We start from the raw sequence: 27,670 nt of genomic DNA on the forward strand, positions 1-27,670 counted from the left end.
TGGAGCATGTCGGCGTGCAGACTGGACTTACAACGGCACGCAGGGATTTTACAGCAGGCCACGTGGGCGAGCTTCTGCATGCGCAGCGCGGAATTGCCTCCTTTCTAACAGAGTGCACTAAAGACCTATCGTGACATTGTGGGTTATTGCTGCACGCGCAGTGAACTTAATGTTGCATGCATCGGCTTTGCTGTGTGTAGTGAGGAAAGGCAGCCATTGATTGGGTTTCACAGTGTGAACAGCAATGCTCAGCTCATGTAGTGAGTAGCTACTCTGTTGTTTAATACGTGGAATAATATGCCGTTATGTTGTCCTTGTGGAGCACACGCCGAAATGTCGCTGCCTGCCGTGTGGACTCACAGCTGCATGTTGGGGTTGCACCGAGTGGGATCCAGTGGGTTGACACGACAGTTGCTGTAGTCGTAAGCTCCGACCCACACTTGGCGAGTCAGCTGCAGAGCAACGTTTCTCCTCCTCAGGGAAACATCCTGTCCGAGCCACAGATACACCTCACTGCCGAAATCAAACACCAGCGCCTGCACACACACACACACACACACACACACACGAGAAACAAACATTATGTCAAGTTTGTTCTACAATACGTGTGAGATAAAATCCCACATCTGAGAAGGAGCAAAGCTGATCATGCAGCAGGACGACTGAGACCTCGGTGGAGCCCAGCAGGGAGGTGCTGGGGATGGCGGCCCAGGCCTGTTCATGAGGCACCAGTCTGTTCTCCACCAGCCTGTAGACACAGTTGGACTCCACCACGCCGTGCTCGTAGAGCTCATCGTCCTCCGGTGCACCAGCTCCTGAGCGGGGAAGCAAATAAAAAAATTAATTTAAAAAAAACATATTCATACAGCTCAAACTCAAGTTTATTTGTTGTTTTTTTCAGTCATCAATCTTTTCGTTAACTGTCTGCTTTTGTTGACTGTTGCAGCCTTAAATTGAATGACATTATTTTTTTTGCTGGATTCATCAAATATAGACAACATTTTTAACCTGCAAAAGGACAGGGGCTCCAACATGTGTCTATTTGTCCGTTATAACAATCACATACTGAATGTACTTTCTTCTGAGATGTTCATGAGTTTTCGAACCTCTGTACGCTGTTTTTCCTCCCAGAAGACTCCAGAAGTCTGCAGCCACGCTGCTGTCGGAGCTCTGACCCTCCTCCAGATGGACGACCTGGGAAGCGAGACAGCCGAGGTCCCTCTGGCTCTGGATGATGGATGCCAGCTCTGAGGCCTAAACCCCCCCCCAAAAAAAAAAAAAAACTCAAGTCTTTCATCCCCACGTTTAACCAGACATACGGTAATGAGTGGTGACAGAAGACTTATTATTAAAAATGTGTTTTGTAACAGGAGTTACAGCAGAATCTGCAGCCTAGTTCGGCATCTGAGCCGTACTGCCGCTGTCGACACTGTTGTCATACTCAGTCACATCCTTTATTTTGGTGGCAGCTGTTACCTTTGATAGCTGCGATAGATAAAGTAAGGAGTGTGTTTTTTATGTCGTGCAAAAACACCTCATCTGACAGTATCTGCTCGAGACTTCAGATTTTGGTGCACTGAAATCACAGCTATCAAAATATGAGACTTTTTCTGAATCTAAAGGCCAGAAGAGCTATCAAAAACAAAGTGTGATAACACAGTTTGCAGCGGCATTATAGCAGGAATTCCCATCAGGAATCAGGCTGTAGAATCTGATGGAATTGGGTGAAACAGCAGGAATGTTTGTGACCCGATTATTAATCATTTCCCACAAGGCAGGCGTCATCTGAAACTTTAGACCTTAAAACAAACTGAGCAAACGATCAGAAAATTAACTGAATTTAACATAAACATGTTATGGTGTTAAAATAACCCTTTGTAAACCTACTGAACCATGTGTGTTCAATGCACAATAAAGGAGAACATGGATGTGTACCAAGAGTGCAAAACTTCACCAAACATCACGGAACAGTGTTAATTGTACAGGATGTAGTGCAGCTATTAAAAATGTAACCAATGCACAAAATGCTCGTGTCATATTTCATGCTACTTCATGTATTATATGGCATGAAAACATTAAATATGCATGCAATTATTACAATATTATTCCCATTGTAAATTTAAACCGTAAATATTCTCCAGCATTAAATAAATGAAAAAAAAAAACATCATTGTATTCCAAACAACGCAAAGAAAAAATTGAGTGCGTTTTTTTGCACAGTTGACTAAATATTTTATACTCCGCGCACCTCGTCATGTAATTTTATGAAAACCACTTCCTGGCATAGATTTCAAAATAAGAGCATCACAGCGTGTTATCGTCTTCGTCGGTACCTTCGCTTTTTCTTGTTCGTTGGCGAACTCTCCGCTCCAGCGGACGCATTGCTCCGGAGTGACCAGCAGGAAGCAGTCCCCGCTGTTCAGCGACCGCACCGACGGCTCCGCCAGACGCACCTGGACATGCCGCCTACCTGTCGTCACAGGCGCCGGTTAATACCAACTGCACAACGCAAAAGGGAGACGCGCACGCACGGAGGTGGAACCGAATGCTTTCTGACCTTTGACGTGGAGGAGCATCAGGCTGCTGAACGGCGGGTAAGACGTGGTCGTCTCGGCGTCCGAGGAGGTGACGACGACCTCCGATCTGACGGGATGCGATGCTGCCGCGGAGGAGTTCTTACACTCTGCAGCGAAGGAACCACAACATGAGGAAGGCAAAGTAAACATTAAAAAAAAATAAACAACAACAACAACAGACTGACTCTTCTCCGCTTGGCCCGTCTCCTCTGCAGCTGTGTTGACTCTCTCTCCCATGTAGTCCTGCCGGATGTCCTCTCTGGCTGCGAGGGCCCTCAGAGGGTTCCTGGAGCCCTGAGTCCGGCGGGACGGACGCACCGCTCGTCTGTGCTCTGCTACTGCTGAGGTCAGTCTGAACAGTTTCACACAGACGACACGGAGTTACTAGCGGATTCACTGAAAATATGAATTATCATATACAAGGATTATTATTATACATAAACGTATTCTGAACACATCAAGAATGTATAAAGCCATTTTATACATTATATCTTAGGTGTCAGAATTAAAAGAATTAAATAATTGTTTTCTTCCTGCTTAAATTAAGAAACAGCGTTGTGCATAAATTTGTTTCACTTCCTCTCAGCTCCCAGATTATCTGAGAAGTGTCTGAAGGTTTTCGAACCCAATTAGCCACCAGCAGATGTTTCTGTTACAGCACAGAGTCAGAAGAAAGGGGATTTTAAAATGTATAATCGAAGGTTAATAAAGATCATCCTTGTGTAAACATCCATCTCAATTATAAAAAGTGTAATATTTGTCAAATAAACGGTAAAATATAAGAATTTAGCAATAAGCAAACATAGAAATGACAAATATGATTTCTTCTAAATATGAACTAGTATTATAATTTAAATTGTCCAACTCAAAATAGCTCGACCCCCGTGTTCCCTGCTTCAGAAAACTGGAATTTATACCTGAAATTGTCAACTTTTCACTATCATAAAATGATTTGTTAGAGCCCATAACATGTAAACTACATTAGTTTGATCACAAAACGTATATATTTGTTTTAAAGTGAATATGTAAAACACGTTGCCTTTTTCTTCAACCCTCATATTTAAATCTATTTTAGATTCACGATACAGTGGAAGCAAAGGCTCATAATCTTACAATCTGTGGTAAAACCAGGCTCACATGGGAGTGTTGGTCTGGCAGAGGACATCCAGGTCCTGCTCACTCTCGGTGGGAGCAACCCCGCCACGGGGCGGGGGGGCGCAGGCAGAAGGAGGCGACTGGTCGGCGTAGAAACCTCCGCCGAACGTGTTGGATTCATCAGCAGGCGTCTCCTCCGTCACCTCCGGAGGAGCTGCTGGGAGTGAAGACAGAAACGTAAACTTTGTTATACATCGATGAGCCTTTACATTAAGGACTTCTGGGTTGTTCACATGTTTTAATCTTACCATTAAACTCCACCTCAGGCTGCGTGGAGATCTCTGCAAAGCAAAGCGAGTTAGATAAATAGTTAGAGACAAACTGACATTAAGTCCCAACAAAGAGGTTTTATCATATGAATATAAAGCTGCTCTGACCTTTAGATGTGCATGACAGCGCTTCAGCGGAGAGTCTCCTGTTCTGAGAGACGTCATTTGTGACCGATTCAGGAGATCCGAGGCCTGGAGGTTGCAAACACAGAAAGGAAAAGTCAGAGGCCAACGCAGACCCAGGAGGGTTAGAGTGAAAACCCGAGCGAGTAAACTCACTTCTCTGCTCTTTGTTTTCCTCCTGCGAGTTCATTTCTTCACCTTCGAGCTCATAATCAACACATTTAGCCTACACAGAGAGACAGAGATGTCAGGACACAGATGAACTCCTCTGTGGATGTAAACATCAAATACAGATGTATAAAAAAAAAGAAAAAGAAACTATATGCAGGCCTGAATCACCATTTGTCTCCACTGAGGCTGAATGGGGTTCTTTGTAGGAGAGGAAACTTCTTGTGCCTCGAAGGACAGGTTGTTCTGAGGATGAAAACAGAATACGTGGATAAGAAGGTGAGTCTGTGTTATAGGACAGTGAGAGTGGAGCCCACTGGAGATATGCGAGACAGGGGGAAGCAAAACCAAAACATGAAGCTTCAAACCAACACGTAAAGCACAAGATGTCGATGTAGACGTTTACATGGAGCAAAACTTTAAAATCATAATTTATCTGTGTTTTCCCCCTGCACAAAAGTTTTAAGCACTTCAGATCTTTGAATCCTTATATGTCATGCAGTATCATCTGAGGGACGTCTGATTAATCCCAAGTTACGTCTGCAGCGTGACTACGACCCCAAACATACAGTCAACGTCATGAAGAACAGTCTTCAGCAGCAAGAAGGAAAAAAGTATCATAAAAAAAAACTGCACAAAACAGCTTCTTCAGCTGTGAAAGTTAATTAATGCATTATTTGTGAAAGCTTCCTTATTTTACTCGTAATGACAGAAACCTTTGCACAGTGCTGTAAATATGCTGAGTAGCGGAAGACGTTCATGCCATTATTTCACTGGCGTTTTGCAAGCAGAAGCACATTTACAAAATCATTGGCGTATGTGTGACGTCCTTATTAATAAAGACAAGTAAACAAAAGCAAAACATGTGACATCATTAAGCAAACACCTCAAAATCGAAACATGATAATCACCATCTTGCTCTCGAGTTTACGGTCAATAGATCTTGAGAGACTTACTGTGTTTACAAGAAGCAGTTTGAGCAAAGTTTAATCCACATTTTTCTTCAGAGCAACAAAACCTAATGAGAATATTGTATAAAGAAAAATGTATTTCCTGTTCTTGATATTGTTAACACATCTTGGCTCTAAATATTGTTGCAGGTTGTTAAAAATCAGAGTGGGGAGGTGTTTTGTGTGGATAAGACATTTTCTTTTTAATTTCCAAAATTGAGCAAAAACAAAAAAAACAAAAGTCTGGAAACCACGAGTGCGAGAGAGCTCTGAGAATATGAGCACAGGAGTCAATGTAAAGTGTGAAATGAGAGCTGCGACGTGTCACATCAGAGAGCGAAATAATTCAGAGACAAAAGCGACTCTGCAGGTGAGATTTGGCCCGTTAGTGTGAGTGAAACATCAGCTGTAAAAAACAACAACATTTCACTGCATTCAAAACACTCCAAATCAAAAAAAAGCGGCGATTAATCTGCCATGCAGCCGCTCACACAGTTACCTGGTTGAAACACATGATATATTGGAGCGTATTGCTAGAATAGACAGAGGCAAAGACGGGCTCCTGGGAGAGAAGAGACATATAGCTGAAGCTATATAAAATCAAAAAAAAAAAAAAAAAAGAGCTATATTTTCATAATAAAGAATAAAGAAGATTGATGGATTTGGAATAATTGGTCAAAAGACTCACCCAGCACTGAGGGTTGCCGCTCTCCAGATTACTGTTTTCGGACTCCTCCTACAGAGGATGCAAAATTAAAATGTTAGCAGAAATATAACGCTGAGACACAAATAAGGAGGAAAAAATATTAAACATTAAACACAAAAACATGTGCAACGTGCATAGCTGAGCTCTCGAGGCTCAACATTTATCCAGCGAATTATCAGTGTGTTTACATTCCACGTCCAGCTCAAATCCATCTCGTTACATAAACACCGAATGCTCTGAATACACTCCTCCCGGTAACTTAAGTCTGATCTCAAGACATTTAGCACATACCGAAATCCAGTGTGCCGCTGCTAAGAGACGCGATATCTGGTTTCAATGGTATGACACAGACCCCAACGGGAAGCAGCGGCCGATTCTCTCGTCTCAGTCTCAGGCTGGCTGGAAGAACGAACCCAGCAACCTCGACAATGCCGAGCAGAGTTTTCTCTCTGGTGTTTGGCTGCTTTTGCTTTAGTTCTTCAAATCTGACTGTTGCCTGCCGATGGGGACGAGGAGACTTGTTGTATTTCGAAATCTTTAAAGTGTATCTCATCCACGGAGATCAAGGTTTCTCGTGTTGGCTTGGTTGTGGAGCTCATATGGATTAAATGTGGGTGTTTTTACTGGCAAAATAATCAAGGACTTAAGGGGTGAACCTCCAGCAGAGCAGCTGCAGATTGTGAAGACATTACAAACGTTTGCAGTAGCGGGGAGACCCATCTGTGTTTCTCACCTCTCCTCTGATGGTGTTGGTCGTCTCCTGTCCTTTAGGTGTGCAGTTAGCCAGGGTGACCTGAACGTGTCCTGTCGCTGTAGTTTCTTCATCCATCTTCCTCACACTTACTTCCTCTTCCTCTTGCCTGTCAGACAAACAAAACGTGCAAGTCAAAGTCGAACAAAGAAACATCTGATTCCAGTTCAGTGTTAATCCTAAAATTGCTGATAGTGAATATTTCAATATCAAAATCTTCACTAAAGTTGTCCTACACAGTATGCAGGTAGCATACAAAATAATAAAGAGTAAAGGGTATTTCAGCCAATGATAGTCAACTTACTGGTCTCTCCCAGTCCTGTCTGAGCCGTTTCCCTCCGAGGAGATGCTCTGCTCCTCCTGGGTCTGTCCCAGCCTCTCCTCCTGAGGAGCATCCTGCTCTGAAAAGGCTCTTATCGGCGTGCAGGCGATAGTCTCCCTCCTGTTTCGAGCCCTCTGCCTCCAGGGAGCAGCCGTCAGCGAGCCTCCCTCCACACCTGAGGCCTCCCGTCTCTCTCTCCGTGCTGCTGCAGCGATTTCCGGCCTCTCGGCTCCCTCGTTCCTCCCTCGTGTCTCCGCTTCTCCGCCGCCTCCCCCGTTCTGTTCGTAGCCGAACGCCGCGTCCCTCTGACCGCCGTCCGTCCTGCTCCACCCCGAGCCTGCAGAGCGGCTCTTCTTCAGGATTCCTTTCAGGCCGGGTTCGGAGTCGTAGTGCTGCAGGCCCGGCTGGGTCGGACCGGGCTCTCCGGTTCTGGGTCCGGGGTCCGGTCTTGGCTGTGAAAGACGTAGCTCACTGGGTTTCAGGTTGACAGACGAGGCCTGCTGTCTGTCGGACAGATGAGGGGACAAACAGAAGGCGGGGAGCTGAACGGGGCCTTTCTGGAGCTGAAGAGACAAGAAGGTGAAATCAAGATGTCAGATGTACTTTAAGGACAGCAAAGCAGAATTTAGAAACATTTTGTCTGATCAGAAATGGACTTCAGATGTAAACTAACCATTTTTATTCTTTTCCTGCTGTTAAAATATAAATACACTTCGATTTGACTTATTGTTTTGGTTCTTCCGACTCACCAGACTGACCTCCTCCACAGTGATGGGCTGCGTGCGGTACCGAGCCCCCTTCTGCCTCCGTCTCTCCGGGGGCCCGTCAGCAGGGCCGTCCCCCTGCCTCCCCGGCAGGGACAGCTTGTTGAAGAGGGCCAGCTTCTCGCTCATGCTCAGCTTGCAGCTCTCATCGTCGTCGTCCTCCGCGGACTCGGCCGGCACAGATGGGACCTCGACCGGAGCTGCCGGTTTGGGAGCTCTGTGGGGAAACATGATGCAAGTAGCTGTGTGAACTGAAACTCTGACATCTCTTTCTGATCTGTGTCACAGATCTCTGTTATTGTTCAAAAACTATTAAGAACATATCAGTGGGCACCATGTTGCTTCGTTACTGTGAAAACACACACACAAGTTTATTTTTAGTCAATCTGATATACAGTGTCCTGCTGCTGGAAATACCCACCAGAGCACCAAATGTGTGTCTGAAAATAGACTCCACTAAATGCAACTATTATGTCTGTTCGGGGAACATTTGCTAACATTTGTGACCTGTTGTCATATGTTGCACATTTCAACGACTTACAGTTGTTCGTTCCACCAAAGCAAAGTTATTTTTATCTGAATAATAACCACTGTACCTTACAAGGGAAAAAAAATCTATCAATTAATCAACCTACTGTATATTATTAGTCTTTATTTCTTTATAGTTATCCTTCAGATTTATATTGTGACTCCTTTGAACACTTTTAACCCCCATAATAAGACCCACTGCTTTAAGTTCTCTCTGGCATTAATCCACAGCTGAAAATAGTCCCAAACAAAGCTCTATTTATTCATATTTGAATTATGTTGTGGTAAAAACTATAAATTCCTTATTTTAAAGAAACGTATCTGGGTTTTTTTCCAATAAAAACACAAATTTATGACTTTGTTTTTAAATATTTAAGTCTGCAGAAAGAATTAATGGGGTAAAGACAAAAAGGAGGATACTACATACACACATTTATCCTTCAAATGCAACGAAGATATAGATAACATGGTTTAAATAAAACAGCTATGAAACAAACATCTCGTAGTGTTTCAAAAATATGTTAGGTTATATATATATATTATTAATATGACATATGATCTATGAGAAGTTCACTGTCTGTAAAACGTGTGAATCCAAACACATCCCTGTCAAACTAATGATATGTTTCTATCTATGCTTGAAGTGGCCGTAAACCTTCTTCAGAGCATGAAGACATCAAACCACGCGCACACACACACACACACACACACACACACACACACACAACACAATCAAGCTAATGACCAGGATATATAATATGGGTTTGGTAGCTCTACATCTCCCCTCCCCACCTGATTGCCACCATTTCGTCACATGTGATTGGCTGGGTGAGAAAGCGATGGTCGTTGCCACGCCGCGTCCTTCGTTCAAGGCAGACGCTGCCCGAGCGAGGCTTCAGGAAGGCCGGGGCCTCGGGAGCCGCAGACCTCTCCAGCTCCTGCGGAGGAGGAAGATGAGACGTTAATATCAACACGCCACATCCGGGTTGAGCTCAGTCTCTGCTGCAGGTGAATCCCCAACTTTCAAGTCTAATGGCAGTCACCACCTGCTAAATAAGTAATCAGGGACAACACAAAAAAAAAAAAAAATGGCAGTGAAAAAAAAACTCCCCTCCTGATGTCTCCTGTTCTATTTGTATGGACAGATGGAGGGAAGAGGGGGGTGGGGGGAGGGGGGGGAAAGCGGGTCGGGTGGCTGGTGAATAAAGCAGCGGGCTGCAAGGTGGAGTGTCTTGGCTACCCGCTACATGGCAGCCCATCAGGTCACAGTGTAACCAGAGACCTGCCGCCTTCGGTTACCTCCCCGCCTGCCTCCACAGAGCGGCGGGCTAATTATAACGCAGCTGCGCCGGTTGTTAATGGCAATACAGTGTTTGGCACATTTTCACCTGGTGCTTCAGGACCGAAGCTGTGGAGGGACGGGAGAAAAATCCACGGCGCGTTTCGACTTCTGTATGAGACAAAAACATCGGGACTCTGCGGGTTTCAGGACTGTTGCAGTTGTGCATTTATCACTATGAATTTAGTCTTTCTGTTAATAAGTAGAGACATACACACAGGAGCATCAAACCCAGGACTGCACCTGTTTGACCCTCCACGTGATCAGGTTGTGTTCTGCGTGCTCAGCGCAGACATCTCAGACTGTAAGGTGAGCAGCTGAGGTGACTGTTGATGACGGACGAAGCTTTTTCTTTCGCTGTTCAGTACATAACTCCGAAACATCCGTGTTTACTGGTTATAGTGTGTTTCTGTTTCAGCGCGGCCACGAACACAGACTTACTTTAAACAAAGACATCTTGGCTGCCACGCTCATTTTGGCTCTGGCGTCCGTTTTCACATCCGCTGTGAGAAAAAGAGACATAAATCATCAATGGAAAAGATTTGAAAGACAAACATGGTCACAGTTTTTGAAAGCTTTGTGACGCATCCCGACACTTCAGACAGTCGGCAGCAGTAAAGGAACGAGCCGATGGTGGTGAAACGGGATCTGAAATTAACACTAAAGGGGGAATATCTGATGATATTTCACAATAGACTGGGCTGAGCACATTTCTGCTCCTTTATACTTTAGCTGGCTGACATGTACACTTAATCATTTATTTCATGATTAAATTGAACTAACTTTTTCTTTAGCTAATGCAAACACTTATAACAAAAAAAATGTATTTGGAAGACTTTTACTTGCAATAGAATAATTTCATATTCCTGCACTAACTTTACTTAAATAAATGATGTACTTCTTCCTCTGCAGGCAGCTACAGTATGAAGGACAATTTCAATGACACACAGAACCAGAACCAACGGTCCAAACGGCAGTCGAAGTGACTTGTTTGTGCAGTTTGTTTAACAGTGGTGTAAATTCTTGGTGACTCGATCTTTGTAAAGACTTGCTTGTAATCTTTTTATGGTGGGGTCGAGAGTCGGACTGACTTGGCACTCCTCCGCTGCCCACATGATTTAGTGGGACATAAATCTGTCATCACCGGGGAGATTAAACATGATGGGCCTAAAAATATAACCTGGTTTCTTTCCCGAGCAATTAAATTAACTTCTGGGAGCAACGGTGCAAAAGTGGGATGCATAACGGCAAATATTTGTTCTGCGTGAAGAGAATGGTATATATATATTTTGTATCTCACGTAAGATATGGGATGTAACTTCCTCCCTGCTGCAAATCATTAGGTCACTGTGACCTTCTCCTTTACTGTCAGTCCTCAAAGGGGCCGCTGAACAAATGACACACAAGAGTGACACAATGACAAAGCCAAGCAGGAGACAGTTTTACCTTTACTGTTCTCATCTTCCTCAGCATCCAAGAGCCTAAAAGAGAGAGGAAAAAAAGAAAAAGATGAGGTCATCAGGTGAAATATGAACAGGCAGGTGACGCAAACTTTCATCTTCAGCTCGTTCTCTTTTCGATCCTGCTTCAAATTTACAATACGTCTCTTTGTGCCTCAGTTTGCAGCTCAGACAACCGGGATAGTGTCATATTTTCATGCTGTCATGCAAACCACACAACCGTTGGACTTTTATGTACCTATAGGTGCTGCACTTGCCACACATCAGCTGAAGGGTGACTGTTTCTTTGTTAGTGAGGACCAGATATCGAGCAGAAGTTCAAATTAATGTGAAAGTCACGTTAAAAAAAAAAAAAAAAAAAAAAAAAAAAAATCAAGTGTTTCCTATAAGACGATAGTTGTTGTAGTTGTGTGTCATCGTCTGACATTTAGGCCCCAAAATAGACAAAAAAAAAAATAATATAGAAAAACACTGCAAAATAAACCACAGCAAACAGCATCTTCTTTGGTAAAAAAAAAAATAAAAAAAAAAAAAAAAAAAACCCTCATCAGCCCACAGCAAGCAGGGCCTACCCGCTGCTCTCCTCCATCTCATTGGCTGTGATTGGCTGCGTCCTGAAGCGCTCGCCGGTCTTGCGACCGCCACCCGACGCGCCCGGCAGGTAACGGCGGGTGCGTCGCCGGGCCCCCTCAGAACCCGGCTTCACAGCCAGGTCCAGAGAGGACGTGGCATCGGAGCAGCTACACACACACACACACACACACACACACACACACACACACACACACACAGAGTGGGGAAGGGGAGGGGAGGAAGATGCTGAGATGATTACAAATACTGTCACGGATGGTTACACAGTGTGAAAGTGACAGTCTGGATCACGTGCATGCAGGTGACCCTACGCTTTCTCGGGCTGCTCTCCGCTCTCCGTCTGCTGCAGCAGGGCGCTTCTCAACTGGCCCACCGACACCCGAGTGTGGAGCTGCGGGGCGTCGAGTCCGAGAGGGACAACGACGGGCCCCTCCCCACTCAGCATGCTGGCAGAGTCCGGGCAACCCTGCCTGGAGGGGGGAGGGAGGGAGGGAGGAAGGTAGGTGAAGATCCAGGGGAGTTGGGGGACGTGGGGGTGAGGAGCGCTCTCTCAGAGACAAATTACAATCCTGAACCTTTTCATCGACTGTTGCCAAGAAAAGGTGCAGCGATGTACCCGTCCTCGGTGCTGTGATAACCAGCACTCGGATCACGTGATGGGAAAAGTGTCCAACTGAGAGAGGACCAAGCAAATGCAACAGAAGAATCAGACTGGCTTTAAAACTCCCTGCTGGGACCCACTGATTTAGACCTCTCCGATTTAATTAGTAACGAAGGCTGCGGAACAAAAGGTGAGGTCAAAGATCTGATGCTGCTGGAAGGTGGTGAGGAGAAGAGCTGGTTTAAATGCTGATAATACAAGCTGCCTGGATCATGAAGGGACACTGTCATCACAGGATAAGACTTCTGCACTCAGCTGTAAAAATATCAATATATACATACAGTATGTGTATTAAATGCTTTTAAATATGTTTGTATGATTATTAAACTAATTTCATTAAAAATGTTCGGTACTTGAGTCTAAAATCAAACGCTAAGCAGAAGTTTATTCTCAAAACAAAAAGAAAATGACCGTTTTTTTGTTTTTTTTAAGACAAGCTGCAGAATTTACTTCCAAACGATGCTGCAGTCAATCTGCGTGTCCAGTATCTAAACATAATAAACGACACACTGCTGTTTCTCTCATTACATCGTCATCTGAGTGGTGAAGATAAATATTACACGCTGTTCTTGGCAGTTGCCAAAATATTAGCATCCATTATGTTATTTCAGAACAACAGCTACAGTCTGTATCGATTTCAAGGTCAAAAATCTGGAAGCAGGTGACGAGTGTCATCGGGGTCACGTAGCCGGGATGTGGTTTTATTGGTGTTTGGACAAATTAGGCCCAAAGCGCCTGCTGCCCTGCACAACAGGAAGATATACAGACATCTAAGACTTCCATGACGAGTCCATCTACTGTTGGTCTGAGCAACAAAATACCTCACAAGACGAAATTGTTATGTTTTTGTGAGTGTCCTAAAGTGCTTACGCTACATTTTGTTTTACTGTTTCCAAAGATTTTTATGTTCTTATGCACCGAAACATTGTTGTGCTTCCTGATAAAAAAAAAAAAAGTCCTGCGTATCATTTGTAATTCAAAAATGTGTTGTAGTGTAGATCATTTTTTTGCATTCCTCCACAGGTTGCCACCTACGCACTCACCCTTCCTCCCAGACATGACTCACCTTCTCAGGTAGTTGGACTCTGCGGGAGCGTCTGCCTCTAATCCGTTTGTGACCTCCTGCGTTTTGCCGTTGACTCTCTCACCGAGGCCGTCCGAGTCCACCGTCTCTCTGCGCGCTCGGCCCGCCGGCTCCTGCCCCTCCTTCCCGTCCCTCCTCACCCACTTGGAAGGAAGCTCCTCCACGTTGCCGTAGCGCTCGGCCAGTTCTCGCCTCCTCTCGGCCTTGTAGCGGGCGATCCGCTCCGATCTGGGCTCCGGCACCGGGTTCTCCATGGCATCCGTGGCCCTTTTAGAAGGATTCAGACGATTCTACGCTCCCTCAAAGTACCGCGAAGCATTTAGGAACGAAGACCAGACGGGATGTTCTTCCTCCACTTTTCAGTTAAAGCAAAACACGGGAGCCAAACTTTCCTCCAGTGAAATTCAGATTCCATCAGACCTAAAGACTCATAGACTCATAGATTCCACTGATGAGGGGCTGGAAACCAGTCTGTCCCCTGGTGAATGAGATTTTTTTGCTCCTGAAAGAAGAAAAATCAACATAAACTAAGTCAGAAAAGTGTATTCATCTTTAACACACACACACCGGTCATACATGCGCCCTCAAAGTTCATCCTTCGTCTCCGTCCGTCGCCTCTCCTCGTAGTCAAGTCCATGTAAGATGACCCGAACCAGCCCGCAGTGCCATGCAGGAATCTCCCCTTGCACTGAAACTCAACACCACAGCTCAGCTCCGCTCGGGTCCAAGCCTGATGGCACCGAGTCTGCAGGCTCGCTGGTCTTTTCCAAAAAAAAAAAAAAACTGCAACTCACTGAGGCTGAACGAGTCACAGTTTTCGTCTTCAAATGTTATCCAACAAGCTGCATCATCAGTTTTACTGTCTTATGTCCACATAGAGCATGTTAGCAGTCATAAACATACATATACAAGCAAAAAAAACAAACAAACAAAAAAACAGCCTCTCTTGGCTACATGCTTGTCAACTAACACACAACAAAACCTGAAGCTGGAAAAAAAAAAAAACAACAACATATATAAATAGTCAAAATATGACGATTTGCATTTAAAAGCACCAACTAACCATCAGGTTCATAAACGAGCGACTTTGTGCACTCACAAATATGTACAAACATAAAAATGTGTGTTTGCATATGTGTCTGTGTGCTTTCCAAAACTGTGCATGTCAGCATTCCTGGTGCGGGAAGCACAATGGAGCCAGAACAAAGAGGCGTGAGCCGCAGACTTAGTGCACCATGACGGATGTGCTGCGGGGCTGAATGCACAGTTCACAAAGTAAGAGACGCAACTTTAATGTTTATTTTATCCGTTTAAACTGCAACTCTGACACTGCGGGGAAGAAATACAGGCTGACAAAGAGGATGTAGATTAAACACTTTACGCCGCAAAAATATGCCAAAGTCTGCAAAACTATTGGTCACCCTGATTAGTCATGTTGAATAAACTGAAGGCCACATTTGCGGGTAGATCAAACATCCACATGCAACAGAGAACTTTAATGAGCTGATCTGTGGATGCAGTGACCCCCGCATGAGACAAGCAGCCTTAAAGGATTTCTGTCGTCTCTTCCCAACACGTGTACATGCCCTCTAAACGCAAACACTCGGCCAACCAGAACAGCAGAACTCGCCTCTCTGAACAGACCCAGAGAAAGCAACACTCTAGCAACACCCCCAGCCTCACTGACGCCACACTCCTCTAGGTGTTTTTTTTTGTTTTGTTTTATGTTTTTGCTGGCAAAAACCACGAGTGAAGAGTTGAGAGAGTGGACACACACCTGTGTGAAGAGCGAAAGTCACGTGACAAGCTGGAGGATTGTCGATTGGAGGGGACGATGCCATTGGGGCTCAACAGGGATCATGGGCTTCTAATCCAACAACACAAATTGACACTAACTTGACATAAAGCCGGTGGCTGAGCCCACATGACGGACTCTGTGCCTCCTGTCAGGGATCTGATCTTCTACAGTGCTATGATATTCAGATTAAAAGGTCCAGAAAGTCAAACAAATGGTAATTAATCTCTCACCTGAGGAAATCAAATCTAATTTTTTTCACCCACGACTTCCTCGGTAGCCTATTAACCACACCTTTTAAAGACTTGTACTGTGTATGTCTCTGGGTTAATTGCTAGTTTTCCACTTTCCAGTTGCAGAAAAGATCATATTAGGTAACAATGAGACCTCAGTGTCCAGCAGTAGCAAAGTAAACCAGATTAAATGGTTGGACAAGAATAAGCCTGTGTCCAATTACACCTGCCCTGCTGAGGACTGCTGCTCTGACGCCCACCGTGGATCTCCGTAATTCAAGGACACATTCTCCGAGGCCTTCTTTGCATAGCACACATGGACTGTACCATAACAAATCATTGAGCGTGGATGGGTTTAGACAGCTTTTCATGAGCATTGTCCATGAGTAAGATATGGATGTTTTACATTGACTTCAGCAGGTCCAGACATTGTTAAGCCTTTAATTAATGTCCACATTAGACTGCATGTGGCTGGAAGTCTGAGAGAGGAGAAGCAGTTTCTCTCATGTACCCACCGTAATCCACTCATCAGCTCCAAGTTGGATGTAGTACAGCAACAGTTTACTGATCTGTTGTTATACAACACACACACACACACACACACACATATAAATTAGTATTCAATGAGTTTTACACGAATTCCGTGGAAATTAAATCGAGAGAACACTCCCACACAAAAGGAAGTTCGTGCGTAAAATCCGAAAACATCAAACTACCAAACGGTCACTTGCTTCAAGTTATTCTCGCACAATACTACATTAAACGTTAAAATCAGACGGCACACAACGAGACTGAACATCACAACTGTAACCGGACTATTCCGTCCAATACGCAGCCGGAACAGCAACAGGTGGGGTGACCGTAACTTGTGATGAAATAAGATTTTGTAAAGTTCTTGTTAGATACCATGAATGTATAACGGAATGAAGCGTTCCTTACTTACACGCACTGCGCGCCGTCCTCAGCTCAGCGGTCCCTCCCCACTGATCCTTCACGAACCGCGCGTCGCTCCAAATGTAGTCACACTCGCAGCTGTGGATGGCGCTCCGTATTAAGGGGGGAGAGTATAAATAGATGGGCAAACCGTGGGGCGCCCCTTGCGCACTGTACTGGAGGCAGCAGTCAAAGTCAGCCGAGACACGCTCCTGCCGTCGAGCTGTGGTTGTTGTGCCCCGTTTAAAATGAGCCTCTGAAGCTCCAGGGGTCACTTCGTGTCCGTTTGTCACTACAGACCGTTCATTTGCAACAAGTAAGCAGAGTATCAACCGAGACCTAAACTAATGACCTACAAGTGCAGCCCTGTGCCAAAATCTAGTTTGAAGACTTAAATGTTATGTTTTGCAATTAATTAATCTAATTACAATACCGCAAACCAAATGACTGCATTGAACTGCAGTCTCCGTTTACTCTGGGTATGTAATTAAGCTGCCGTGTACACGCTGCTGGGTGTACTTACACAACCATTAACCGAATTAAAGTGGAAGATACGAATATACATGTAAATGAAAAGGAGCTATATTAAATACATGACAATTCATAATTATATTTCGTTACTCTGTCCTTTGAGGATCGATTAAAAACAGAAAATTAACCTCAGCAGATAAAACAAAAGCCGCAGACGAATACTGCCAGATGACCGGGAGACTGTTTTTGTAATTTGGGGTGAACTGACCCTTTAAGTAGGAAGTTGCAGACCTGAGATTTAAATAATAATTCCTCCATGATTTCACTATATTTACTTTGCAAGTTGGGAGATGATCCACTGAAACTTGTCCTCCCCTCTTGGTGCAACAAATGTACCAACAGCGCCCTCATTCGTTTACACTGTGAAACTGCAAGTGAAATGGTACTTCTGTTAATGCAACATTACCAGTTCTCTCACACACACACACACACACACACACACACACACACACATATATACAGGATCAAATGCAGAGACAGTTATTTATAGAAATGCTTGAACAGTGTAACTTATGTAGAGAAATACCTTGTACAATCCTTCAGTACAAACATAAATACAGGTGTAATCTGTATATCAAAAATAAAACATTACATTTTCTCAGATGCATTCAAGTCTGGTACACAAAATCTTAAATGAAATATAAACAACATAACACATCAACTTAAAGGTGCTCATAATAGTGTTGCCAATAAAATATAGCAAAACTAATTCCTATTTTTCAAAGTAATGCTCAACAACAACAAAGCAACAATCCATTTTGTGGAAATTCACAGTGTACCATCTCGTATTTCTGAAATTAAATCAAAGAACAACGTACTGTTCCTCCACTCACATGAAGGCAAGTCAAACTTAGAAATTACAACCGAGTAAATAAAACTGTTAGAGGGCGGGCCTTCTGAAATGCTTCAAGTTTTGGGACGTTATCGAATTATACGGTTCCGTTTTCGGGATTTTTGTGCCATAAAATCCATTTCTGACAAGTCGGGCATGACGTGTTCCTTATTTAGTGCTCACAAGGTGCAAAACCTCAAACCTGACTGCAATCCTTCATGATGCTGGTGATTACAGTTTAAAAGCTCTCAAAGCCAATAAACAAGCCAATGCTCTGAACAAAGTGGATTTTATGGCACAACACTAGTTAATATTGCTGATTGTAGATTGCAGAAGCTCAGAGCCGTTGAATTTTTCCTCCTTCCACCGAAATCTTCAGTTCTTCCCAAAGAAAGGATGAGCCAGGGCTTTGGTGGCCGAGATGCGACTGCTCGGTCTGAATGCCAAACATTTCTGCAGGTGAAGAGATGTCACACCTTACAAACAGTTACAGCCTCACGGAGCTGCCAGACTCTTCATCTTGTTACTTCATCGAATTAATTATTGATCAGTTATTGTCAAATGTATGTAACTAATTATCAATTAGACTACTTACTGTATCAGTACTACTCAGATTTTTTTTTTTCTGTACTTGTCCTTACAGTGCAGGATATTTAATATCTAACTGGTCAAAAGTGCATTTATTCCTTCCGTTTCCAAAATAATTTCTGTCCAAATCACCCCCTGTTTATTGAACACTCCACTTTATTGTATTTTACCCTCCATTTTATTTGAGTGAGTCAATTCTGTGTGTAAATTTGTGCACCGTGTAGTGACCTCAAAAATGTCAGGCACTGTTTATAAATTTTAAAAAAAATGACTGTTGATTGTTGATGATTCCTAAGTGCTGAATATAAAGTAAACTATGGAGAAACACAAAACACGGATGTGCTCACAGACAGCAGGTCGGCCTCCTCGGGGTCCAGGTTGGGCAGCAGATTGGTGCGGGAGCCTTTCGGTCCCCAGATGACCGAGTATGCGATGGGGCTGTCCACGGGCCAGTCCTCCTCACTTGGCAAACCAATCCCCCTGAAAAAAACACAAAACGAGGACCAACTGAACGGCGGCAGTCGTCAACAGAGGACAAAAACTGACGTAATACAGATGAAATCAAGAGATGAAAACAATTAAAGCTGGTTTTCAAGCAATTTCCGAACTTTTCAAGGTTTCATTAATTTATTTTACTATCTACAAGGTAAAAGAAAATGTCCTGTATGTTCTCCTTGAACGACAATAATTGTATTTCATTGTAATAACAATCTTACAACGCAGTTTCTGTGGGTTTTTTTGAACAACTTTGCATTATGAATTCAGAACATTATCCCTGCCTGATTTTAAGGCAAGTGTACAAAAGCAACCAAAATACTCACTCAAAGATTTTTTGCAGCTGCTGCACCTCCGAGATTCCCTTAAACAAAGGTCTGCAGGACACGAGAACAAGGCACAACAGAAGCTTCGTCTCTATTTTCACAACTGCACAGAAGGTTTTACCTCCGAATTTAGAATGGCGCTCCGACGTCGCGTATATAAACACAGACCGACATCCTCACCTCAAGAGGAAGAGCTCGGCGAAGATGCAGCCGGCGCTCCACATGTCCACCGAGGACATGTAGACAGAGTTCAGCAGCACCTCCGGAGCTCGATACCACAGTGTCACCACCTGAGCAGCAACAGGGAGGTATAAGAGAAGGATAAAAGACACAGAGACACAATGGCGGGGGTGGAGGAAAAAAAAATTGTTTTTACCTCGGGCCAAATAAATAAACTGAATACAGTGCCGGGTGTAAGAAAAATGGCTTTGAGGAGGATTGCTGCAGTAACTTTTAATACTAAATCAAAAGTTTGTGTTGCCTCACTCACATCCGGAGTCAGAGCGATGTTGAAGGTGTGGATGCGTGCCAGTCCAAAATCTGCGATCTTAACTTCTCCACGGCTGCTGATCAGGATGTTTTCCGGTTTTAAGTCCCGGTGCAGCACCAGGTTCGTGTGAAGGAAGTCCAGTCCTCGCAGCAGCTGCAGCATCACATCCTGGGGAGCAGCACGGCGACAAATTACTACTCTGAATCTGAGGAGCTGTGATGGTTTAAAAATAAATAAATAAATAAATCATCAAATCAGGAGTTCCCACACCTTAATGCAGTCACGGCTCAGTCCGGAGGCGGGAGCTTTGGAGAGGTAGGTGGACAGGTCCTGGTCGATGTACTCCAGCACCAGAGTGAGGTCCAGGCTCGTGCCCACTGGTTCAGCAGAGGCATCCAACAGCCTGCGGAAACGCATCAGATTATTGCCCAAGTGGCACGAGAGAAAATGCAGAAATATGTCAAATACAAACTAAAATATGAGAAAGGGTTGAGAGGAGCAGCTGCAGCCTGCAAACTTTAAAAACTAGAGCACAAATGCCACATTACAAGTGTCAAATTGTGCCTTTTTTAAAAAAATTTTTTTTAAAGTTGAATAAATGAAACGTGAACCTGCCTGACTATGTTGGGATGGTTGAAGTACTCCATTTTCCGCAGCAGCGCCACCTCCCGGATCATGAAGGCAGGGATGCCCCTCTCCCATGTGTCCCCGCGGAAGTTGAACTTCTTCACGGCCAGCAGACGCTGCTTCCCCCCCACCTCTCTGGCTTTGTACACTTTACCGTAGGCGCCCTCTCCGACCTCTGCCAGGAGCTCGTAGCTCAAAGGTTTATTGCAGACGTTCATTGTCCTCCAAAATTCAGGGCAAATTAAACTGAACTCTGCAAGGGGGGGAAAAAAAATAAAAAATAAAAAAAGTCCACTTTGAGGTGACAGTCTTTGCGTTGTGGTCACCTAAAGCTAGTGAGCTAGCTCCGGATATTTGTGCCTCTAAATTCACTTAAGTTTGCAGCTTAGCTTGCCGGTAATCATCACCTGTCGGAGCACAGCCGCAAACCACCTGTAGGAACACCGATTTGATGCAAATAACAAGTGACTTTTACCTCACCGCAAACTGATGTGCGCACTTTCCCACCATCTGCCGCCAGCAAGGAAGGAAAAAAAAAAAAAAAAAAAAAGCATAACTGTCTAGTATGAGAAATTAATGAGGCAAAAAAAAAAAAAAAAAAAAAAAATCACACCCCTTTTATTCGCCAACTAATCAGAGAGCTCAATATTTCCATGTTGGGGGAGCCACGTGTCCCTGCTGCTGTCAAGTGTCACTGTACAGGCATGCTGCGTTCAGGTGCAGGCAAAGAAGTGATATTTACTGAGGCCGCAGCACGTAAACAAAACAAATAAACAAACAGAAGGAGCTTGCGGTTAGGACTGTAGGTGGTTTTCTGGGTAATTAACAGAGACAGAGACAGCAGCATATATTTGCTTCCCAATTAGCTCACAAAAAATGGCACCAAAACAAAAACTCCAAAGCCTCTTGGGTACCATCGAGCAGACAGATAAAGGGTCATGAGACTGAGGGGATGCATGTCTGAACAGGTGGTTGACAGCAGATCAGACTTCATGAGGAAGCAAGATGGAACCAATAATAATAATGTAAATGCAGTATAATCATTGTACAGTTAGAAATATACCGTAAATTCACTTAAATTATATTGTTTTGTCTATTAGTGTTGTGGTTTTGTTTATTGCTTGTATTTGTAAATAGTGTTTTTTTTTTTTAACTTGGCTTTGTTTACCGTGTTTGTGTTTTGTGATGTATAACACTAATATGTCTTTGGGTGCCAATTAAATCAGCTAATTACCATGAGAGTCATTCTGCTGCACCTACAGTTATTTTCAAGAATAAAAAATGCTTGTAAAATATTATTTGAATTGATGAAATTGAAACATAAACACCCCAAGTTGCAGACAGATGTGACATTCAGAAAATAAAATTTAAAAAAAATAAAAAAAAACATTAAACTTTAACCAATAGAGTGAGAAGTTATTAAATGTAGTGAAAAGTATACACGGTACACTGCAGATCCAGTTCAGACCAATTTATTGTTTGCACCTTTAAATTAACATCAAAGTCAGGTAACCTTCGTAAACTGCAAACAAACAAACGGCATAATGAGGCAACGAGGGCAAATCTGCATAGAGTGTTACACCACAAAGTTCACGTTAGTTCGAACATCATGAAGGACTTACAAAAGAATCTCATATGATGAGTCGGTTTAGTGTTTGCGCGAGTTGCTGTGGAGACTTTCCACTCGGCGTGACTTTGAGCTGCAGTACGAGTTAGTTAAAGTAGCGCAGGTGAATGCTGTCCGGCACTTACTCCCCTTTCACCTTGTCGTTCAGGAGTTTCGTCTTCTTCGCCAACGCGATGGCATCCAGGTGGAGGTTGCGGTTGAAAATGACGGAGCCGCAGGTGAGGGCGCCGGCGAGGGCGCCGGCGAAGCCGCACACAAACACGTCCTGACCTGCGAGACAACAAGAAAAAAAAAAAAAAAAAAAAAAGCAGCATCAGTGTCCTTAAATCTAAATGCACTACCTGGGTGATGTGATACCACACACACACACACACACACACACACACTCACCCGTCAGGTAGAGGTTTTTCAGGGGAGTCTGAGGTCTCACGGTCACGCCGAGTTCAGGGCTGAAGCGGTCGACGCCGTGGTCCGCTCCGTAGATTTCCCCTTTGGGGGATCCGATGTAGTGCGTGTTTGTGATCGGGGTTCCAGCGTCAGCGTACTCAATCTAAACACACAAAAGAGACAAGTAAATGAATGCATAGTATATAATCTTATTTATATGCTATTTATTTTTACACAAAAAAAACCCAAAAAAACTGCAATTTACAACCAAATTTGTGCAAAGAAATTTAGAAAAAAAAAATTCCTTTTATGAGCTCCAATATCTTAATAAGACATCAAGGGTCTAAAATGGCCCAAAAAGTGAACCGCAACAAGACAGTAGAAGCAGGATCTGTTTATAAAATAAATAACTGAGAACAAAATTGTTCAGAGCAAATTTTAGGTGAATTTATAAAGATGTGGTGGCATTAACCCAAGAATGGCTTCATCCAGTGAGAGCCTTACTTCACAGCTCCTTAAGATACCAGCTAATTAGAAGAAGTGAAAAGACAGCAGAGCTGCAGAGTCTTCACCTTGTCTCTGGTGATCTTGGGGAAAATGTCCATAACCACCTCCAGAGTCGAGTCAATGAAGGCCTGTTTCAGGTCTTTGTAGTCGGGCCCTCTGTTGGTCACTTTGCCGTCCTTCCACTCCTCAAACCACGAGTACTTGGCAAAACTGACCAGACTCAGAGTAGACTTTCCTGGTAAAAAAAAAAAAAAGAGAAAATGTTTGAAAGTTTTTTAATTAAATACAATTTTTTTTTTTTAAAAACAGGACAAAAATGTGTGCAGACTGTTCTGCAGGTCCGTCTCTGTACCCGGTGATCTCTCCTCCCAGGTTGGATCTTTAGCTGATGGAGAGGCGACAAACAGCAGAGGTATTTTCTTTGCGGACTCCTCCCTCTCTCCATTCAGATATTCCTCCACCCTTTAAAAGAAAACAGGGGGGGGGGGGAGAGAAGGGAATTTATGGTGTATTTACACCGGCTATAAATACTGGAAAGAACCTACAAACGATTCCAGTGGATCTGACACGTAAACTCACAGCATTCAAGAAAGTCTACACTTAATCCACATCCTGTCATTTGTGTTTGAGATTAAGTGGCAGCACAAGAAACAAAAAAAAACAACAAAAAAAGAGAAAGTCAATATTTGGCCATAAGACAACATACAATTCGTCGTAATTGTTCTCGGCAAAGATCCAGTAGTTGTCCGCTTTGAGGCCCAGCTCCTCCTTGGTTCCGTCGAGACCCAGAAAAACACTCAGGCCACCTTCGCCGTTCTTCATCATGCTCAGCTGCTTCTGGATGGCTGCGTGGCGGGAGAGGCAGGGACAGCTTCACAAACAGGTCGCAAACTAAAGCGGCATGAAAACTAGAAACGTGAGTCATTGTCCTCATTAATGGAGATTAAAAAAACAAAACAAAAAAACAGGTGGGGCAACAATTGCAACTTCTTAGATTTTACAATTTCCTGCGGTGCTCAATTTAATCAGTAGAGGATTCATTTACATCTTTTGCAATTGTTTCACTCATCTCGCTATAAAAACAACAACAAAACAAACTTCCTAATCTCTAGTTTTAGCCTGAGATGTAAAGATTTGCTGCTTTTCTCCAGTTTGTAACAATGTGAATTGAATATTTGTGTCTTTCAGCATCGCATCGTTTACTTTACATGTATTTAGAAATGTGAAATGATTATGAATTGCTTACCTGGCCTGGCCTGGAGCTCTTTGGGCAGCAGCTTCTCGTAGGTGTTGAAGATGCCGGCGTTGGAGATGACCATCGGAGCACGGATATGAACTTCCTCCTGACCTTTCATGACGCTCACACCTGAAACCATAAAAAAATAAAATAAAAGTGAAAGCAGTCGACCCCTTTTTCCCCTCTGTGGGATCTGCATCATGTGACCGTGTGTAGAACAAGCCCCTCCCACCCACCGCAAGCTTCCTTAGCATCATTGAATAAGATGCGGTTGACTGGCGCTCGGACCAGAACCGCCCCCCCCGCCTTCTCGATGATGGGGATCATGTGGTAGGCGATCTCACTGGCTCCGCCTTTAGGGTACCAGGCGCCATTCAGGTAGTGAGTGACCAGCAAACTGTGCATGGCGAAGCTGGCGTCTTTCGGCATGTTGCCTGCAGGTCAGAGACACACAAACATTTGTTTTTTTTTTTTTTTTAAATTAAAAGAAACTGAGCGGCGGGTTGAAGAACGAATCCGAGCCCACCGGCAAGAACTGCGAGCCGTCGCCTACCGTAGGTGCCGAAGATGTAGGTGAAGACGGCGCGGAGATCCTTGTTCTCCGTCAGTTCGTTGACCACCTCCGTCGCGCTGCGGGGGGCCATTTTGAAGAAGAAAGACAGGTGCTGGGCGAGACCGGTGTAGACCAGCAACTTGGCCACGGGGACGGGACACAGCTTCAGCACGGCGAGGAGCCAAATGTCCCGCCTCACTTTCTAAAAAGGCAAAACGCAACAACAAATGATGTCGACAGCACGACGGACAAAAGCTGCTTTCACGTACGACGTCGCGCAGTCGAGAGTTTGCGGAGTTTAAATGCGCGTAACGCATAAAACTGGTTTGAGCGCATCTCGACACCACCGTGTGATAACGTAAACGTCCCGATCAGCTGCAGCGGACTTTAAACAGACTTTACCCCCCCCCCCCCTCCACCCGACAGCTGCCCGGTACAAAGTCTGAGTGACGGTCCAGCCGAGTGAACAGAGCGGGACGTTGTCCGGAGAACGAGTGGCCGTGTTGACGACGTTTCTTATCATGCCTTCTGCACGCTTTCACCCTGGTGAGAACACGCGTGACACGTTCTCCTGTTGTGTGCGACACATGTGCGAGGGCAAAGTCCTGACCTAAAGATTTGGACCCTCTTCTGAGCTCACATCAGAAAACATCCCACTTTTATTTTAGTTTTAAAGTAAACAATTTTTTTGGGGGGGGGACATTTTTTTAATCCATATTTAAAAAGGGTTTCAGATGTACTCAATGTGATTCATGGCAGTTTAAACAGCAGTCCTAACATTTATAAACCAACAGTGAATATGTGCACTATTTATAATCGTCTGTGAGGATGAACCTTTCACGGGAAAATGGCCAAGCGGAAAAAAAAAAAAAAAAAACCTAAATGAAACAGACTAAATATCAGAATTAATGTCTCAGGCATGACATAAACAAGGTGCAACAGCAGAGTAAATGTTAATGTTGGATCATAATTGCAACCGTTTAGATTTAATTTACCCCTTTTTATTTTTGCTCGTTTTGTTTATTTCCTGCAGCCGGATCGACACCGAGATATTCAATTCTTGCAAACTGCTTTGAGTTATTGCAATAAAATGAACAGATGCAATAAACCGACAGATAAAGAACGGGACATTCCTTCATGTGCAACGCAGTCTGGGTGGAATTATGTAACACTGCGGCTGAAAAAAAAGAAAAGAGACGCTGCTGTTTAATGTGACCTTTGATTCAGCAGACAACTATTTGAGGAATATCGGTGACGACATCAAGAGAAATGTGGACGAAGAGTCTCGTCGGTGCCGAAGGGCAGCCGACAAACACACGGTTCACCGGGCGACGAGACCTTTGCACGCTGGAATAATCACAAGTGTCCCGATCACGACCGAAATAATAACGGACTCCGAACAGTTTCATACAGTTTGCACCACTGAAAGCTGCAGATACTAAAAAAAAAAAAACGCAACACTCTCCTCACCTTGACCAGCTTCATGTACTCATCGATGGCCTTCTCCTCTCCGGGGAAACACTTCTTCAGCTCCTCGGGGGAAGCGAGTCCGGCCGCTGTAGATGGGGTACCGGCGGCGGTTCTCCGGCGGTCCCAGCACCACTTGGTCGTACGGGTTCTCCAGAGGCTCCCACTGCAGCTGTCCGTTGGTCATCTGGTCCAGCATGCAGCGGAACGGCTTGTGCTCCAGCAGGTCGCCGATGTAGTGGATCCCTGCGGAGGGACGACACGGACAGCGTGAGCACGCGGCGAGAGTTTGTGTTGGCCAAGACCGAGACGTGTCTCAAGGCATTCTTCTTCTGCTTTTTTTTTTTTAAATACATATGCAGCAATACTCCAGTTGCTTCACGATAAATCACAGAAACAGGATAAACGGGACAAACAGGACGTCAGCCATTCGTCTCACCGACATCAAACTCAAAGCCCTTCTCGGTGAACGTGTGGCAGCATCCTCCGGCCCGGTCGTGCTGCTCCAGAACCAGGACTTTCTTTCCGACTTTGGCCATCAGCACGGCAAGTCCGAGCCCGCCGATCCCGCTGCCGATGATGACGGCGTCCAGGTTCTCCGGTACCTTACCGGCCACAAAACCTAAAAACAGGAGAAAAAAAAAAAATTCAAACATCTGCAAACATCTGCAAACATCTTAATTCATTAGAAACATTTAACATTACTTACTTTGTTGAAGTACTTTTAAGTATTACCGTCACCTACACAAATGTAAAAATGTTCTGCTCTGCATTCATGTCACCGTACAATAAATATCTTTGAGTTTTTAAATTGTTTGATTTTTTTTATTTGGCATCTTCAGGAAATGACTTGGCACTCACTCCAAATTTGACATATTTTAAAACTATGCTTAGATGAAGAAGAAATGAGCGCTATCAAGTTCATTTCTAAATCAGTATCAGTTCAAGGAACACCTGGTAGACTTTTCCTTACTTTCACATAATTGAGATTCCAAAGAAATATTGCAGAAATTCTTGCACAGTATACGAAACTATCACACAACACTTTTTAATTTGTTTGTAAGTAATTGTTGTTCGGACGTCTACACATTGCACATTATTGGCTCGACAGCATTTAACATTAACAAACATTTGTTTGTTTTTTTAACTGATCTTTTCTACGCAACGATTCAATTATTCAATTAAAGTGTAACTTTACCGGGTTTTTTTTTTTAACTTTACTTTGCATAATATAATTTGCGTGACTTTGAAGTCAGTTTTTTTGCAGCTAAAAAGTTAAGTTTTAAACAACATGCAACGGTCTTGATTTTAACTCACCTTGCTTCAGCACTTTGTTTTTCTCTTTCCTGTCGTGAACCATCTTTTTCAACGGTTCACGAGTATCCGTCTGGAAGGGATTGGGTCCGGAGCTGGCGAAGACATATTTTAATATAAATACGATCAAAGCGACGCCGATAACCGGCAGTATCAGCCACATTGTGTCCGTTTCATATGATGGAAGAACGACTTCTCGTTTACTTCCGCGAAGCCCTCCTAAAGATTCGCCCAAGCAGCTGACGAGACCAGCCAATTAAAGCCTTTCTTTTAGACATGCG

At 44.0% G+C, this 27,670-nt stretch overlaps 3 protein-coding genes across 6 annotated transcripts in view; all 3 read right to left on the bottom strand.

Annotated features, from left to right (window-relative positions):
- svilc (supervillin c) overlaps positions 1 to 16,484 on the bottom strand; it is a 25,466-nt gene extending 8,982 nt beyond the window's left edge. The window contains exons 1-23 of one of the 4 annotated variants that reach the window (XM_069165247.1): positions 16,419 to 16,484; positions 13,430 to 13,949; positions 12,014 to 12,172; positions 11,684 to 11,851; positions 11,098 to 11,132; positions 10,093 to 10,154; positions 9,105 to 9,250; positions 7,779 to 8,001; positions 7,003 to 7,583; positions 6,681 to 6,807; positions 5,930 to 5,977; positions 5,741 to 5,803; positions 4,463 to 4,537; positions 4,280 to 4,349; positions 4,109 to 4,192; positions 3,980 to 4,012; positions 3,714 to 3,888; positions 2,762 to 2,928; positions 2,558 to 2,683; positions 2,334 to 2,470; positions 1,107 to 1,254; positions 670 to 815; positions 361 to 536 (exon numbers count right to left, since the gene is read on the bottom strand). In XM_069165247.1, coding sequence (XP_069021348.1) covers positions 361 to 536; positions 670 to 815; positions 1,107 to 1,254; positions 2,334 to 2,470; positions 2,558 to 2,683; positions 2,762 to 2,928; positions 3,714 to 3,888; positions 3,980 to 4,012; positions 4,109 to 4,192; positions 4,280 to 4,349; positions 4,463 to 4,537; positions 5,741 to 5,803; positions 5,930 to 5,977; positions 6,681 to 6,807; positions 7,003 to 7,583; positions 7,779 to 8,001; positions 9,105 to 9,250; positions 10,093 to 10,154; positions 11,098 to 11,132; positions 11,684 to 11,851; positions 12,014 to 12,172; positions 13,430 to 13,701 — 3,221 coding nt within the window. In that variant the 5' untranslated portion in view covers positions 13,702 to 13,949; positions 16,419 to 16,484. Of the gene's footprint in view, positions 1 to 360; positions 537 to 669; positions 816 to 1,106; positions 1,255 to 2,333; positions 2,471 to 2,557; positions 2,684 to 2,761; positions 2,929 to 3,713; positions 3,889 to 3,979; positions 4,013 to 4,108; positions 4,193 to 4,279; positions 4,350 to 4,462; positions 4,538 to 5,740; positions 5,804 to 5,929; positions 5,978 to 6,680; positions 6,808 to 7,002; positions 7,584 to 7,769; positions 8,002 to 9,104; positions 9,251 to 10,092; positions 10,155 to 11,097; positions 11,133 to 11,683; positions 11,852 to 12,013; positions 12,173 to 13,429; positions 13,950 to 16,418 lie in introns of all 4 variants that reach the window. The other 3 variants (XM_069165246.1, XM_069165245.1, XM_069165248.1) reach the window with 3 other exon arrangements.
- Positions 16,485 to 18,009: 1,525 nt separating this feature from the next.
- cdk21 (cyclin-dependent kinase 21) lies at positions 18,010 to 20,515 on the bottom strand. Its single transcript, XM_069165228.1, has 7 exons — positions 20,286 to 20,515; positions 19,941 to 20,073; positions 19,671 to 19,838; positions 19,361 to 19,470; positions 19,181 to 19,231; positions 18,707 to 18,839; positions 18,010 to 18,224 (listed from the first exon to the last, which is right to left on the bottom strand). Exons 1-7 carry the CDS (start codon positions 20,513 to 20,515, stop codon positions 18,147 to 18,149), a joined length of 903 nt encoding a protein of 300 aa, XP_069021329.1. The 3' UTR covers positions 18,010 to 18,146.
- Positions 20,516 to 21,753: 1,238 nt separating this feature from the next.
- Positions 21,754 to 27,592, bottom strand: retsat.2 (retinol saturase, tandem duplicate 2). Its single transcript, XM_069165251.1, is given in 12 exon segments — positions 21,754 to 22,194; positions 22,315 to 22,474; positions 22,884 to 23,053; positions 23,171 to 23,280; positions 23,525 to 23,663; positions 24,065 to 24,184; positions 24,292 to 24,489; positions 24,609 to 24,810; positions 26,079 to 26,147; positions 26,149 to 26,321; positions 26,515 to 26,697; positions 27,393 to 27,592. Coding segments are annotated over 12 exon segments (1,833 nt in total). The 5' UTR covers positions 27,553 to 27,592; the 3' UTR covers positions 21,754 to 22,045.
- Between the last annotated feature and the right edge of the window lie 78 nt (positions 27,593 to 27,670).

This window comes from Embiotoca jacksoni, unplaced genomic scaffold (assembly GCF_022577435.1).
Source record: "Embiotoca jacksoni isolate LCO1_2020_lvr unplaced genomic scaffold, fEmbJac1.0.p SCAF_34, whole genome shotgun sequence".
NCBI lineage: Eukaryota > Metazoa > Chordata > Actinopteri > Embiotocidae > Embiotoca > Embiotoca jacksoni.